The 14736-nt window shown below is 49.6% G+C and overlaps 1 protein-coding gene across 1 annotated transcript in view; it reads left to right on the top strand.

Annotated features, from left to right (window-relative positions):
• ETS1 (ETS proto-oncogene 1, transcription factor) overlaps nt 1–14736 on the top strand; it is a 49030-nt gene that overhangs the window by 26940 nt on the left and 7354 nt on the right. The window contains exons 4-6 of the mRNA XM_052786341.1: nt 1572–1649; nt 2553–2801; nt 6274–6534. Of these exons, the coding sequence (XP_052642301.1) occupies nt 1572–1649; nt 2553–2801; nt 6274–6534 (588 nt within the window). The remainder of the gene's footprint in view (nt 1–1571; nt 1650–2552; nt 2802–6273; nt 6535–14736) is intronic.

Below are 14736 nucleotides of genomic sequence, written 5' to 3'. Positions count from 1 at the left end.
ATTTCCCCAGGCTCAACCATGGAGGCAGGGTCCAGCTTGCCAGTCCCCATCTCTTCCGTCTTCCCGGGCAGCCACCCACCATCATCGCTTGGGGGTGTTGATGCTAGGAGTGGTGGTTAAGCCTCAGATGTTTGGCTTTACCTATAGTGGTGTGACCACCAGCATCAGGTCATGCTGGGACAGGCTGTGACCTTGCTGTCCCTTCAGCTAACGTGCCTCCCTTGTGAGCGCTTTCTGAGAGTGACTCATGTACTACAGGCTGCTCAGGGTTTAAAAATGGCAGCAGATGGGTGACTTTTCCCTGCATGGATTTGGGTATTTTCAGGCATATTTTTCCAAATTTCTTCCTAAAATAACCTCTTCAGTTACCAGCAGTCAGCAGTGCCCTCCACTTGACTGTAAGCATAGCTGAAGGTCTCTCTCTTTCTCTGTGGTCACCCACCCTGCCCCTTGGCAGACACCGTGGGGAGAGGAAAAGAGCATTTCTCATTAGGTCTCTCTGTTTGCACAAAACCTCCTTTTGTTAGAGAATATTTTCCACCCTGCAATCCCCAGGAGAGAGGGCCAAAATTAGGCTCCTCGCGAGCGAACATGCGTTATCTTCGGTTCGCTTCTCTTTAGCCTTAGCAGAAATAAACATAACCCGGAGTTGTCTGTGTGTTTTTTATTTTGGTTACCCTCTGCAAAGAAAAGAAAATCTCCCATGCCGGTATCTCTGCCCACATGCCATGCTGGAATGAGTAAGGTGTTAATGGAAAAACTGGTCAGGGTAGGAGCAATGTGGCTTTTACATGGGAAAGCAAACTCAGCGCCAAGCCTAGGAGTACCAGAGTGCTCGGAAAAAGCAATGGAAAGCAGAGAATCTATGCTCTGGTGTGATACGTGCTCTTTCTCAGTGAATTATGCCTATAGAAAGGCTAAAATTTTGTGTGCTACCTGTACATACACGGTGGAGTCTCTATCAGGAGTTGGGTGATGGACAGTGCGACAAAGCTTTTTTGAGCATGGAATCTTCTGCCTGCATCAGGTGCAAGGTAAAAGGTGCTGTGTAGGCTGGGAATTAGCATTAATTTGGGGTTGTAAGAGCTGGTTTTGGTATGCAGTACCCACTCACTTGCACACACCTACTGCTGGTCTAAAAATAGGGGCTTCTTCAGGAAAACAACTGTCCTTGTGTCGTGGAGTTTTTTCACGAGCTCACACATGTAAGTGTGATAAGCAATCCTCAAGAGAATGAAAGATGACAAAAATTAAGGCAAGCAAGGAAATTATGCAACTAGTATTTCAGAACCACCTGGAGCCTCTGATTGAGAAAGTTGTTGCTGTTTTGTTTGGTTTTGTTTTGTTTAAATTTGGGCATGCCTGCAGCAAGAATTCCCAAAGGAACCCAAGTGCATCAAGCTTGTTTCAGTGGGATTTCAGCTCGTAACTCATTTCTGTTCCTTTGAACGTCCCAGTTTAACCCAGAGAAGAGCATTTTAGGAAGTTCAGACCTCTCTGTATTACAGCAAGTCTTGCGAAGCACAATATGTCTATGGACATGTGACATTTCCTTCCTTTCCTCTTTGCAGAAGAGGTAAAACCGTACCCAGCAAATGGAGTGAATACAACATATCCAGAATCCCGCTATACTTCAGACTACTTCATTAGTAAGTCTCAATTATCAGTATCATTCTGGTGCTTCCAGGCATGAAAGTGCCACCTACTAGAGATTTGTCTGCATCACGAGGACTGCACCATGCAGTTGTTGCTCTGTCGTGGCAGAGCATGCAAAGTGTGTAATTTTGTCTTTTGTAGCGTTTTGGGTTTATTTAGAAGCCATCTGTATTTTTTGGTGACTGCCTTGAGATGCTATAATCTGACTTTACAAGCACTATTTGTTTGGAGCTGTAGCTCAGCAGACCTGAAAAGTGACCTCAATGCTCCAGAACATTGGGAATTTTAAAAAACATATTAAAAAAGGGAGGGAATGGGGGAAGAAGGCTTAATTCTGGATTGCTAGGTAGGAACCTAGCAAGGAAAGGGATGAGTCATCAGTCTGGAGTCCTGTGCTTCCCATTGCCATTGGTTTGGAGATATTCTTTAAGGGCATTTGAAATCTGTGATATATTTAATGAACTGGAATTCCAGGCTCTGGCCAGTGAGGAGAGGTGACTGTGGAAGTGACTCATCTATTACAGTCATCAATTGAACTTCTTTGCCCTATATCTCCTTTGCTGAGACTATGCTCTTCATGATTTTCCAGCTTTTTCCCACTAGCAGCTTGCTTGAAGGGAGTTTGGCGTAATGCACATTGATGACGGTTGAGGATGTCTTATTTTTGTAAATTGGTGCAATTATAAGACACCATCTCTCTGCAGCTTTTAGAAACCTTACTCAAAATTAGCGCCCAATTGTGCCAGGTATTTTATATCCAGAGGCAGTCTCCTCTTGCACTGCTGACCTCAAATCTCTCTGTGCTGTGGGAGACTGGAGAGGGAGTGAGCAATGCTCTGGTTTCTTTGAGCTGTTTGTGTTTGGGTTGCTTTCTGATGCTCCCGTTCTGCCAACAGGTTACGGCATTGAGCATGCACAGTGCGTGCCTCCCTCTGAGTTCTCCGAGCCCAGCTTCATCACAGAGTCCTACCAGACCCTCCATCCCATCAGCTCGGAAGAGCTCCTGTCCCTCAAGTACGAGAACGACTATCCCTCGGTCATCCTGCGTGACCCAGTGCAGACGGACTCCCTGCAGACAGACTACTTCACGATCAAGCAAGAAGTGGTAACGCCAGACAACATGTGCATGGGACGTGCCAGTCGAGGTAAAGTTGGGTATCTCCCAGGGTTTGCTTGGGTTCTTGCTATTCTACCTACATCAGCATAAGTGCTGCCTTTGGTTCTGTAGGAGATAGTGCTTTGGGGGCACCAAGGCCAGCAGGGAGCTGTGCAATGCCAGTAAGGAAGCCATTTCCCAACATATATCTTAAGGGGTTGAACTCCCAGATGGATTCCCTGATGGCTTTGAGCCCTCCCTGCCTTTCTCTCCAGGGAAAACATGAAGGTCTTTATATTCTACTCTGCTGCCTGTTTTTACATCATCTGCAAAAATGTAGCATTTCTGGCTCTGGACTTTGATGTCAAACTTGAGCAAAGTTGAAATAGGCTTTAAGGTTATTAGGGAGGAAAGCTGCTGTGTGGTTGTATAAATCTCATTTTCCTAGGACACCAGGCAAAACCCCACAAATTCTTCACAAGTTCTCATCAGGAATTACTGTCCAAGGCTCTGAAGGGTTTTACACTTGATGATCCAAAGTTTTTATCCATTATTTCCATTGATTTTGATGGCTGCTTGCTTGAACTGAGAGTCTGTTCTGATGAACCCAAGCCCTGTGCTTTGTTAGGAGATGCAGATGTCATGGGTTGAGTCAGCGACAGAGCTGAAGGACCCCCTGAATCCTTGTGCTACAACCCTACATCTCCAAAGAGTTATAGCTACATGATTCCGGTTTGAGATGATGGGTTTTTAATACCTAAACACTTTTGAGGATCTGAGCCCAAATACCTTTTCAATTAATATTATTAAATTCCGAACACATGGGGCCCAGATGCCCAACTACTTTGTAATTACATCCCTTAATGCAAGGCTGAGGGTCTGGCTCACAGTATATATATTCAAAGCAAAAAATTAATCCATAGAGCTGAAAGTAACTGACAAAGGGGTATCATTATCTTCTGATTCCAGGTAGGGAACCTGAGGCACGGGTAAGAGATCTGACCTGCCTGCAATTGCACCCTGAATAGAATCCAGGTGTCCCCATGCCTAAAATTCATTATAGTAACGTGTTGCTGTGAGCCAGGTTTGATGTTGAACATTTAAACCCATTCATCCAGCAACGAGAACTGAAGATGTGCTGGTTCACCGTGAAAGCCGGAGCCCCTTTGCAGGTCTGCATCACATACGCATTGCTGAGTGGAGCTTATTTTAAGTTCCTTATTCTTTTTCCAAGCTCGGAGAGCTAATGACAAGAAAGTTATTATTTGTATTATTACCTCTGCTTCTGCTGCTGGCTGAGCATTAGTATGAGAGAGGTGGCTTGGACAATATGGTGAGCCAAAAGGGCAGTGGTGTTACAATTTTAGGTAAGCTCCTCTTTCTGGGGTTGTTTTTCTGGCTCTCTCTCATTAGTGTCTTTCCCTTTTCTTGACCTTTTCTTAACATAGGTGATTTCATAATAATTCTCATTGAAAAGCAATGACTCAGGCATGCCTTTGCAATTGTACCTTGAGCCTGTTCTCACTGACAAGCCTAAAAAGGCTCTAGGGGAGGGAAGAAAGAGCCCTTAACTCAGCATTGGGGACCAAGGGCCCCTGGTGTTAGCAAACACTTTAAAATACTGATTGCAATTGAAGAAATGCAACAGGCTATGGCCGTGCTTACACTAACGCTACATTTCAGCCATGTAGAAGGGCCTTTGTGTGGCATTAATCCTCCCAGAGTGGTATAAAGAAGCCTTAATATAAAGCAGAGGCCAGTTTATTTATATTTACGTATGTCTTTACCTTCCACTGTATTAAAAGGTTAGTCTGTCATGAAGTCAAGCGCTTCATCAGTGGGAAATTCAGGATGAAGGTTTTCCAGACAGTTGCCTTTTGCCTTTCTTTGTGTGGGCTTTAGGAGTTAATTTTGTGGTCCCATGGGAGTTGTTTCACTTTGCCTTATCAGTGAGGGCATCTAGTTGGAAAGTGTAGCTGCCAAACCCTTAACAAGTTTCTCCTGAGTAGGTGCAAAGCATAATTTTTCTAAAGGCTCATGTTTAGGTCAAATTTAGGTGAATTTTGAATGAAATGACCCAAGTCACGTCTCCGACACCGCGGCTGTTCATCCGTCAGATTTTGAATTCCTTTTCTAAATGAGCTTGTGCTGCAGGACTTCTCAGGGAAGTGGTTATGCCAATTAATGAACATGCATAAAGTGGTGTTAATTTTCCCCTTGCGGGGTTCAGGAGGTGATTGAAGTGTATTCTGTGAAACTCTCAAAAAAACTAAAAGAAAAAAATAAAATTAGTTTGAAGCATGGATACTACCAGCAGAATCAAGCCAATGGATCCAAACTTCAAATGATTCTGGGCCAGCAATCAGGGCAGAGCCCATGGTAGTTGAGTCTTTTCACAGCAAGTGCTCTTCAAACTACAACACAACAAATATCTGGGGGAGTGTGCCAGCGTCCTTCCACGTTCCTGTTCCCCTGTGATTTACTATCTGGGCCCAAGCTGCGGGTAGCTCTGCCAGTGGAAATTTCTCCAGGAGTTCTTGCACAATCCCAGCAGCTGTTTTTAGCCCAGTTTGGGAAATTAGTGAACTTGAATGATCCTGTTACGCTCTTAGTTTGTCAGTAAAGATGTTGAGCAATCGGCAGTGTATGGGAGATCAGAGAGCGCAATTTCAGTTTGTTCTTTGGATCCTTTTTTAGCTCTCTGTTTTAAGTACAGAGGGTATACTTATGCTGTCTCTAGTGGGTGTAAATCAGCATAGCACTGCTGAGGATCTGGCCTCTCGTGTTCTGGTCTTTACTAAAAATACCCCAGAGAGTAGCCTTGATACAACCCAGCTGTGCTCACCTTACCAGAACTGGAAAAATAGCTGTTTGAGCTCTCAGCCGTTTGCTCTCCTCCTCCATCAAATCTGCTGCTGTTTGGGGATTTGGGGGTGGAAGCTAGTTGTAACATATGGCAATAAAAGGCTGCTGTATAGTTTTGCAGGAAACATCAAACGTACAGAACCTTGGTGTCCAGTGCCCTTGAATATGCCTGAGCAGCATTTATATAGGGCTGGCAGATATAATATGGGACTTATTGGAGACCCGTATCTTTCAGCAGCAAGAGCAAGAGGTCCTGGCACCTGAACTGAGCCTTGAATATCTGTCTAAAGTGGATTATTTCTCTGCTGTTGCCTTTTTGAAACAGAGGACAATTTCCAGTTAGCCCCAGGCATCATCAGTCTTTGGTCGAGAGTCAAGACTCTGGTTTTTTTCCCTGACTCTGCCTTGCTTTGCTGCCTAAACTTCTCCGGGGCTCAGATAGCCCTGCTCTGAATTCCAAAGATAATACAAGTATCCCAGTTTCAGGTTGTACTTTGGAGTTCGTTTGGAGATGAGGCATGGTGGGACAGCAACATTTGCCTGGTTGCCTTCTCCCTGTGTAGCGAGGAGGCGAAACATCCTTCTCCTGGCCGTGGCAAGCTAAAAGCATCCCTGTGCTGGCCAGGCACATCTCACATGCCCTTCCTTCTCGCCAGGTAAACTTGGAGGCCAGGACTCCTTCGAGAGCATAGAGAGCTACGATAGCTGCGACCGCCTGACGCAGTCCTGGAGCAGCCAGTCCTCCTTCCAGAGCCTGCAGCGTGTCCCCTCCTACGACAGCTTTGACTCGGAGGACTACCCCGCCGCCCTGCCCAACCACAAGCCCAAGGGCACCTTCAAGGACTATGTTCGAGATCGGGCCGATATGAACAAGGACAAGCCTGTCATTCCTGCTGCTGCCCTCGCTGGCTACACAGGTAGGGTCATGCTCCTCAGGAAACCGCCTCTCTGCTGAGTGTCTTGGGTAGAGCCTCTCCATCAGTGGAAGGCAGAGCCTCCAGGGTCTCTGGGTTGTGCAATGTCTGTGTTGCCGGTTTAGCGGTCTGTGAGTGAGGGGTTTTGGGGTGGTTTTGGGGTCAGCCACGTGCATGTGGGCACACCTGAGAGCACGCAGCCCCCCAAGGCTGCATGTCCTTCAACCGTGGGCGTTGCAGACCTCATGGAGGATGCAGGACCTGGCTGAATGCAGGGCATTTGATACCTTGTGTTTTCATTTACGCCTGGATGCCTCTTGGTTGCGTCTGGTAGGGACTGGTGTCTGGTTTATGCTGCTGAGAACACAAGGTAGTAGAGAGTGCCTCTTTCCCCCTGCTGACAATTTTATGCAACATGCTGGCCACTTACTTGTGGTTTCCCACCTTGGGTAGGAGCAGCTGCATTTCTGGCATTGCTGCGTGTGATGTGAAATGATCTTCTCCCCTTTTGGCATGGAAGAAGCACTTGGTTTTGCTCTTTACCTTGGTGCGAGGCAGGGCTGGGACGGTGCCAAAGTAGACCCAAATGTTTTCCATTCCCTGCACTGGGAGAGATGAGAAGGTGATAGGCCACGGAACCTCCGGCTTTTTATATGTCAGCCCTCCAGCAATCTGGCATCTTAGAGAAACCTGGTGGGATGGGGCTTCCAGCTAAAATTGAGATAATTCTTTCCAGTCCTTCTGTGCCATGTCTTTTGCCTGTACTATAAGTAAAATTCGCAAGGCAGCCTCCTGCCAGTTCCCCTTTCCCTTGTATATACTGATCTCTCCTGCCCCAGCTGGTAGCAGCTGTGGCCCGGAGGAACCAAGCAGTGGAAATAGTTTGTGCAGATAAAGATCACCAAAAGATTCAGAGCAGATCCTGAGGTGCGACTGTCCCTGAAATTTCCTCCCACGCACAGCTCATCTTAGGGCTGATATCTAGTTTTTTGTAAGGGAGCGAGAGATGCAGAGGGGAGAAGAGGTGGAGAGATAATTTTAGGAGCTATGTATAAAAAAGGAAGTGGTTTGTTGCTATAGCTTTAGTTAGAAAGAAAGCTCAGCCCTGCCTGCTGAATGAGCCTGTTTCGATCAAGTCAATGCAAAACCAAAGTGTGCTCTGCTATTCCTCAATGGTTTTTGGCTGGGGGATGTGGTGGGGAGAGGCATGAGTGGTAGGAGGGGCCATGCCATTGTCCTCCACCGTGCCCCGGAAGTTGATGTTCTAAAAGAGACCAGTGAGCACAACTTGCAGTTTTTATTCCTATTTTCTCCTGATAACGCCTTTCACTGTGGCCCGTGGAAGTGTTTTGGGTACCCAGTGCCTGGGCAGGAGCATTGGTTGCCTTTTAACAGCTGGGAAACTGAGGCACGGAGGCACTGGCAAAACTAGGAGCTTTATTTTCCAAGCTGGATGTTTCCCTCCACATTTGCTGTAGCTTATGGAAAAGAGCTGCCCCCGTAGAGAGGTGGTGTTCCCAGCTCCCTCTGCAAGCGAGGAGACAAAGTCGGCGGCTGGACCCTGTGTTTTGCCAAGGATTATTAGCACCCCAAAGAGTGTCCTTGGACTCATGCCGCCAGGAAGGGGAGACTTAGGTTAATGCAATGCCAGAGCACATTTCCAAATGCTTTGCGCTGCATAACATTTTCCCTTGCCTCATTTCAAACCCCATTTTGAGCTGGGAAGATAATCCCTTGGCCCAGGCATTTTGGTGTGATCAATAAGTGGGAGCGTCTGATTTTTTTTTTTTTTTTGCCTTGCTTCGCTTGAGAAACTTTAAATGAGGAGAGGAAAATCAGAGGTTTCCAAAATCAGCAGTCACTTGGAAATCCTTGGGCTGGAGCACTGCTTGCTTGCTCCGAATGCTGCTAAGCAGTAATTCAGTCCTCAAACCACCACAGCCTGCATTTACTGTTGGGAACGATCTTTGGACAGATGACCTTTGCAGGCATGTGACTCCAGAGTTGTCCTCTGTCCCTTTTTAAAGCCTACTGATCTGTCAGCACCTTACATTTTCTGTGCAAAGGGAGCCCAGCACGGGTGCAAAGCCAAGCCAGGTTGCTGTGAAAGCAGGTCACAGCGAGAGCATGTGAGAACATGTTGCATTACAAACTAGGACAACTGGGCACTCTCAAAACTGTTTTGTACTAGTGTATTTCTGCAAAAAAAAAAAGAAGTCTAGGCTGGCCACTGAGAAGTGCTGGACCTCTTGTGCCAGCTGAGCAAGGAGTGTGGGGACTCTCAGGCAGAACTCCTAGGTCCTTCTTTTTTTGCTTTGCTTTACATTACAATTATTTTACTCAGGGGAGGAAGTGCTGTCTACAAGCTAGAGCAGAGGAACTTAAAGTTTGGGCTCTGTTTGCAGTTCTGGTGAGGAGGTGGAGCCTCCAAATGAGCAGAGCAGGGGATTACCAGCCCAAGGTCCCAAAGCAGCCAGGACCCCTGCTTTCCTTTTCTTGCTGAGACGATGCCTTGAGCACAAGTCCAACACCAGTCCCCAGCCAGCGGAGCACCCAACAGACATGCCATGGCGTGTACGTTTTAGGACTGGAAGGGTGAAGCCTGGGAGATCGTGTCCTTCATCTCCAGGGCTCTCTGGGTTGACTTTAAGAACTTAACAATATTGTTCAGGTTTTGTTACCAAGGGCCTGTTTTGCTGGTGGCCCAGGGAGGTGGCACAGTGCTTTATCGCAGCCACGGCAGATCTCTGATGGTATCTGCCCTAGGAGGCGCATGCTTTGGTGAGAAGGTGCATTTTGGCGGAAGCTCCATTTGCGTTTGATGTGTTCTTCACCCAGCTCGCAAGCAGCTTTTCAAAGCTGCGTTATCTGCCCCCACATCTTGACCTAATTTAACAAGTTGCCATGGTTGCTCAGATAGAGGTTGATGCAATTTTCTTATCTTTTTTGAAGGAGAAATGTAATTGCTCAGGAGTTGGTGAACTTCACTTTCCATAGCTGCAGGGAGGGCCAGCTCTGGACACCTCTGGTTTTGGGGCCAGCTCTCTCAGAACTTGGCCAGCTTGAGTGTTACATTAAGCCAGGTTTTATTTTTTTTGCCATGACCTAGGAAACGGAGACAGAGTGCATCTATTAAATTTAGGCAAGCGGTGTGTCAGGATGCGTCTTCTCTGCAAACAGATGTGCTAAAGCTCACATTGGCTTAGCTGAGCTCAGTTTAAGCTCCCTCGTTCATGCAGCAGTGCAGTGTTTGGTGTGGGCGGGCGGCTTGTGCTAGGTGCGTGCTGGCACATGGGTATAGATCCCTCTGTACCTGAGCCCAGCTGGGCTAAATTGAGCTCAGCTTTGCCTCCGTGCCACCTGCAGCCCTGCCTGTGGCTTTGCCATAGCTGGATCCTGCAGGCTGCTGCCTCCGACGGGTGCCATGGCCACCCGCATCCTTCATGAGACCTGATGCCACGTGAATAAATGCAGAAAGCCTGTAGCAGAGAAGTGTGCAGCCCATGCAGAGGGCAGGTGGTGTGGGTCTGACTGTGTTGGTCTTTGGCCTTTCTGCCCTATATTCATTTTTCCACTTCGCTGACCTACTTGTGCTGCTGCCCTCCTGGTGATGTAGGTCCAGCGGACGTTCAGACCCTCTCTCTGCCGCTGTGGTTGGCGATACTCACTCGGGGCTGAATTGTTTTCGGCTTTTCTTGAGCACCCCAAGGCACCTGTGTGGGTTTACAGCCAAGAAGTGCTGTTTGTTTGCTTTGTGGCACATAGGACCTCAGCATTGTCTGTGCAGGCCGGGGCTTTCCATCTCGCGGTGTTGTCTGCATTGCCACAACACCAGAGCCGTGATGTGCCGAGCTGCTGCTCCACATAGCTGAACAGACAGAGCAGAGCAATTCCCCTTGTGTTTGAGAGGAAAAAGGGAAAGAGGGATGAGAAAGCTGAAGTAAGTGCACACCAAACCTTGAACCCTCATCTGCAAGGCTGGTTTTGCATTTGCGATGCTGTCCTTTCTTATGGACATAGTTAGGAAGTTGCTGATGCCTTTACAGACAATCTAGCTAATATCACAATGTGACCTGAGTGTCTCTCTCAGCGACAGATTGATGCTATCTTCATTATCATGCTGCCCTTAAAGAAGACAGAAAGTAGTGCAGGGAATAGCCATCTCTCGCAGATGCTATCTTGCCTGAGCGCCCAGGACCACTTCTGTCTACCAAACGGTTTTGCCCAGGCCAGATCCAACCCTGATCCTTGCTATCAGTATTCACAGTACCATGCTGATAAGGCCCAAATTTGCCTGCTAAACCCATGTACCCTGTCCAAATTGTCTGCGGTGCAGAGCCTGAAGCCTTTGACGAGCCTCTGTTTCTGAGCGATGCTTATCTGTGACACAGAAGTGAAAGCACGCAGGTGCTGTTTTGCAAGAAAGTCAAGTTGGTGCCAAAGAAAGTGGGTCTCTTGAAAGAGAGGTTCTGTACCGCTTCTCCTCCTCTTCTCCTCCTCTTGTTGCTTGTGCTACTGGCCTGAAGCTTCCACCGGCCAGCTCCCTGGATGTGTTGTGGGCATCGGCATCCAAAAATCTGCCCAGCAGCTGCCTTCCCTGCCCCTCTCCCACCATGGTCCGGTGATCCAGCTGTCCTTGACATGCAGAGTCTGTGCAGTAGTTTTCCTAGAAACATCAGCATCCTTCCTGCCTGCTTGCCTGCACTTCTGGAGAAATGTGCCTGTATGGGCATCCGTAGCCACTTGCATCTTGGTTTAGGGGAATTTGGAGATGAAGTCAGCTGCCCCAGCGATCAGAAGCAGCACAGCAGCACCTCTGTCCCCTGTGCAATGCAGGGGATGTTGTTAGCTTGCTCGTTCTGGGTCATACCCTTTACCTGCTCTTGCAGGGTGACTTCAAGTGTGACCAGCCAGCAGCTCCTGCCCGTTTTCTGCTGCCAGTGCAGAGCCTGCATGGGCTCAGCAGCCCTTTTCGCCTCCGCAAGGTGGGCAGCTCAAGGGTGGGGCTCAGGGCTGGTTCAGTGGCTCCTGCTCCACCTGCCAGACATGTGCAAATGACAGTGAAATCAGCCCCATGCAATGCTGCCCAACCGTGACGGCAGCTCAGCTCTCACCAGAGCTGCTGCAGCCGCTGGCAGCGGCTTCTCAGCAGCCTGGAGGTGATGGCAAAGCAGCAAATGTGGCTTTGTCTCTCCTTCGAGCAACAAGCTGGAGTGTTGCACGGCAGCTCTTGGCCTGCAGGACCACCTTCAGGGGGAGAGGTGAAGCTCACAAAACCCCTTGTGCTTTGCCAGATGCCTCTGGATTGAGACCAGTCCTCCCAGCATGTTCTTCCTTGAAATAGAGGAGATGCATTGGGAAAGCAGAACTGGCCCGGAGTGGCCTGCCTGGCTGCTCTCCTGTCTGTAAGCATGACCAAAATCATGTGGCTCCCCAAGGAAGGTGCTTTCTGGGTCCTTCCCTGCTTTCTTCACGCCTGCTCTTTGGAGATGCTTCCATCTGAGCTCCACCGCTGCCCTCCCACCCATGCAAAGCTGGCACTTTGCGGTGGTGTGACTGCCTGCACCAGTCTGGGCAAGAGCTGGGGAGGAGGCGGTTGGGCTTGGTCTAACAAGGGAGCGATGGGGACAAGCTTTGCCTTCCCCCAACACGGCAGGGGAAATTGGGGACCTTTGATGCTGCAGTACCATCGAAGGGGGCTTGGGCAGGGCGGGCACGTGAGTGGGGCAAAGGCTGTTTTGGAGATGTTGCTATGCCCAATTGTTCTGTTGGGTTGGAACCACAAACCACAGGGTGAAAAGCATAGGTGCGCCGCTTTTTTTTTTCAGTAGGGTTTTTTTTCTTCTTCTTCTTCTTGTTTGAAAGAAGGAAAACAAAACAGAGGCCGTTGAGAGGGGTGGGGGTGTGAAACTGTCTTGAGAGAGAGTGGGGATGACGTGTTTCGGGCCGTGCCTTCCTGGGTACGGCATGGATGCCCGTCTGCCCCAGCCAGGTGGTACCACCATCACTGCGACAGCGAAAGTGGCTGTCGTGCGTATTTTGGTTTCAAACCGCTTCAGAGCCACTGGGTAGGAAGGTGGTAGGGGACCTCCAGTCCCGACCAAGGGAGGATGGCACGGCACCAAACCCTTTGCTCTGAGGACAGCCACGGGTGCCATCGGAGGACTGGTGCCGAGGAGGCACCGCTCAGCCAGCGGTTCCCACTGTAGCAGCCATCCATCATCTGGCTTAAGAGGCATATTTTCCCCCTGACGTGGGAGAATTCCTGCAGTGTGACACTCCCTGCTGAAGGACCCCGTTCAGTGCCACCAAGGCCAGACAGGGCCCCCATTGTGGCACTGGCGGGCAGGCGGGCGAGCCCCTCCGGCAGGCACTATTCTTAGCAGCCTTCACGGGTGCTGGAGGTCACGGCGGGGCGGGGGGACATCCCACCACCCTCTGAGTCTTTGTCTTGTCTTTTGTGGAGCAGAGGCTGTCCCCGTTGCCCAGCCAGGGCTGGGCTTGCTCTGGGAAGATCCTGGATGTGCGCAGCAGGACCTGCGCCATAAAAGGTGGCGTGTGTCCCTCCACCCCACACTTGGGGCTGCATCCAAAAAAAAGGCTGCGAGAACACTCACTGGTGGTTGTTTTTGGAGATAATCAAGGCAACAGGTTGTGTGGTGGGATACACTCGCCAAGCTACGCCGGCCTTGGGGCGGTCGGTGCGGCTGTCCGTGCTTGTACCATGAAGTGATTCTGGACTGGGCGTTGCGGTGGGGATTTCCAGCCACAGCTGGGGATGAGTGGAAGGGTTGAAGCAGAAGGGATGGAAAATGGGCGCTGCTCCCAGTTCCTGCAGGGGAGGAGGATTGGGGTGCAGAGACAAGCCCGGCAGCTTCATGCTTGCCCTGGTAGCTTTGGGGACACGACATCGGGGAGATGGCATCTCTGCATGAGCCAAGGGTCACTTTGAAATCCTTTAGGCATTGGGAAAAAACAACTCCCTGCTCCTTGCTGGTCTGCATAGCAGGCAAAAGAAGCTCATTTCTGAAGACGGCCCTCCCAGCACTAATTACCGCTGTACTAGCCCACCAGATGATGCATGGACCTCCAGCACCCCTTCCCTAATCATTTCACCTTCCTACCCTGCCATCTCCCCAGAGCTGTTTTTGTGCATGCAGGCTCAGGCATGTGCCGGGGTTTGGTTCCTGCCACCTCGTGCATCGCCTGCCTCGCTGGCGTTTCGGAGTCTTGCCCCAGCGGCAGTGGCACATCTGCAGGGCCTCCACTGCCTTCCCCTCTGGCAGGGTGTGTGTTTATAGGAGCTGAGACATGCCTGCAAGCCCTGCAGTAAACACATTCTTGACATAATTGCTTGTCCAACACAGAGGAATTTGGGGTTTTACACGTGTTCCGCAGACAGCTCGGACTAGACCTTGGGAATCCCTGTTCCAAGGATGACACTGCTTCCGTCAAAATCCCAAAATACCCAGCAGAGCAGCACCTGGCGCAGAGGCAGGAGCCCTACCTCACTTGCTGGAGAGAGGGCGAGAAATTGCTGGGTTTCCCGACACCTCTCCATGCCAGCTGGCAGCCGAGCCGTGAGCACCAAGCATGAACTGCGCTGGCCGCTTGGCACGGGGTTAATGACATTTGAACCTTAAAAGCCTCCTGCAGAGCCAGGGTGGCTCAGGGGTATTTTGAGGGCAGTTGCTTACCCAAGAACCTGGCGCCTAGGTGATGGGTTTCCATCTGCCTTATTCTGGGGAAGGAATAAAAAAAAAAAATCCTTGTTCTTTGGTAGGGCAGGAGAGAAATCAATGCGAGGTGATGAACCTGGTCTTGCTTCAGTCTTGTCTCCTAGCACTGTTTCTCTGTTAGCCTGACTTGGGTGCTGGGTGCTCTCTGTATGTGTGAAGGGAATTGATGTAAAATCAGATGGGCCAAGAGAAACCAGCCCCATGTGAATTCACCTGCAATTCCCAGTGGAGGACCTCAGGTGGCTGAAATAACCTTTTTGCCCAATGTTTTCTCTGTATTTAAAGCTCGCTGCTATAAATAGGTCTAAACTTTGAGATGCGGTGGCATTTCAGGCCAGGGTTTTGGCTCTTCCCTTTCGGATGAGAGGCGAAGGCGTCATCTGAATTTCCTCCCTCGTTTTGGCGCAGATAATCCAACTCCATCCCTACTGGAGAGCGCGGTCGCAGAGCCAACGTCCTGGCAAGA

This window comes from Harpia harpyja, chromosome 4 (assembly GCF_026419915.1).
Source record: "Harpia harpyja isolate bHarHar1 chromosome 4, bHarHar1 primary haplotype, whole genome shotgun sequence".
In the NCBI taxonomy this organism is placed as follows: Eukaryota; Metazoa; Chordata; class Aves; order Accipitriformes; family Accipitridae; genus Harpia; species Harpia harpyja.
Note: the sequence above shows the minus strand (reverse complement) of the source record. Positions and strands in the feature narration are given on the sequence as shown.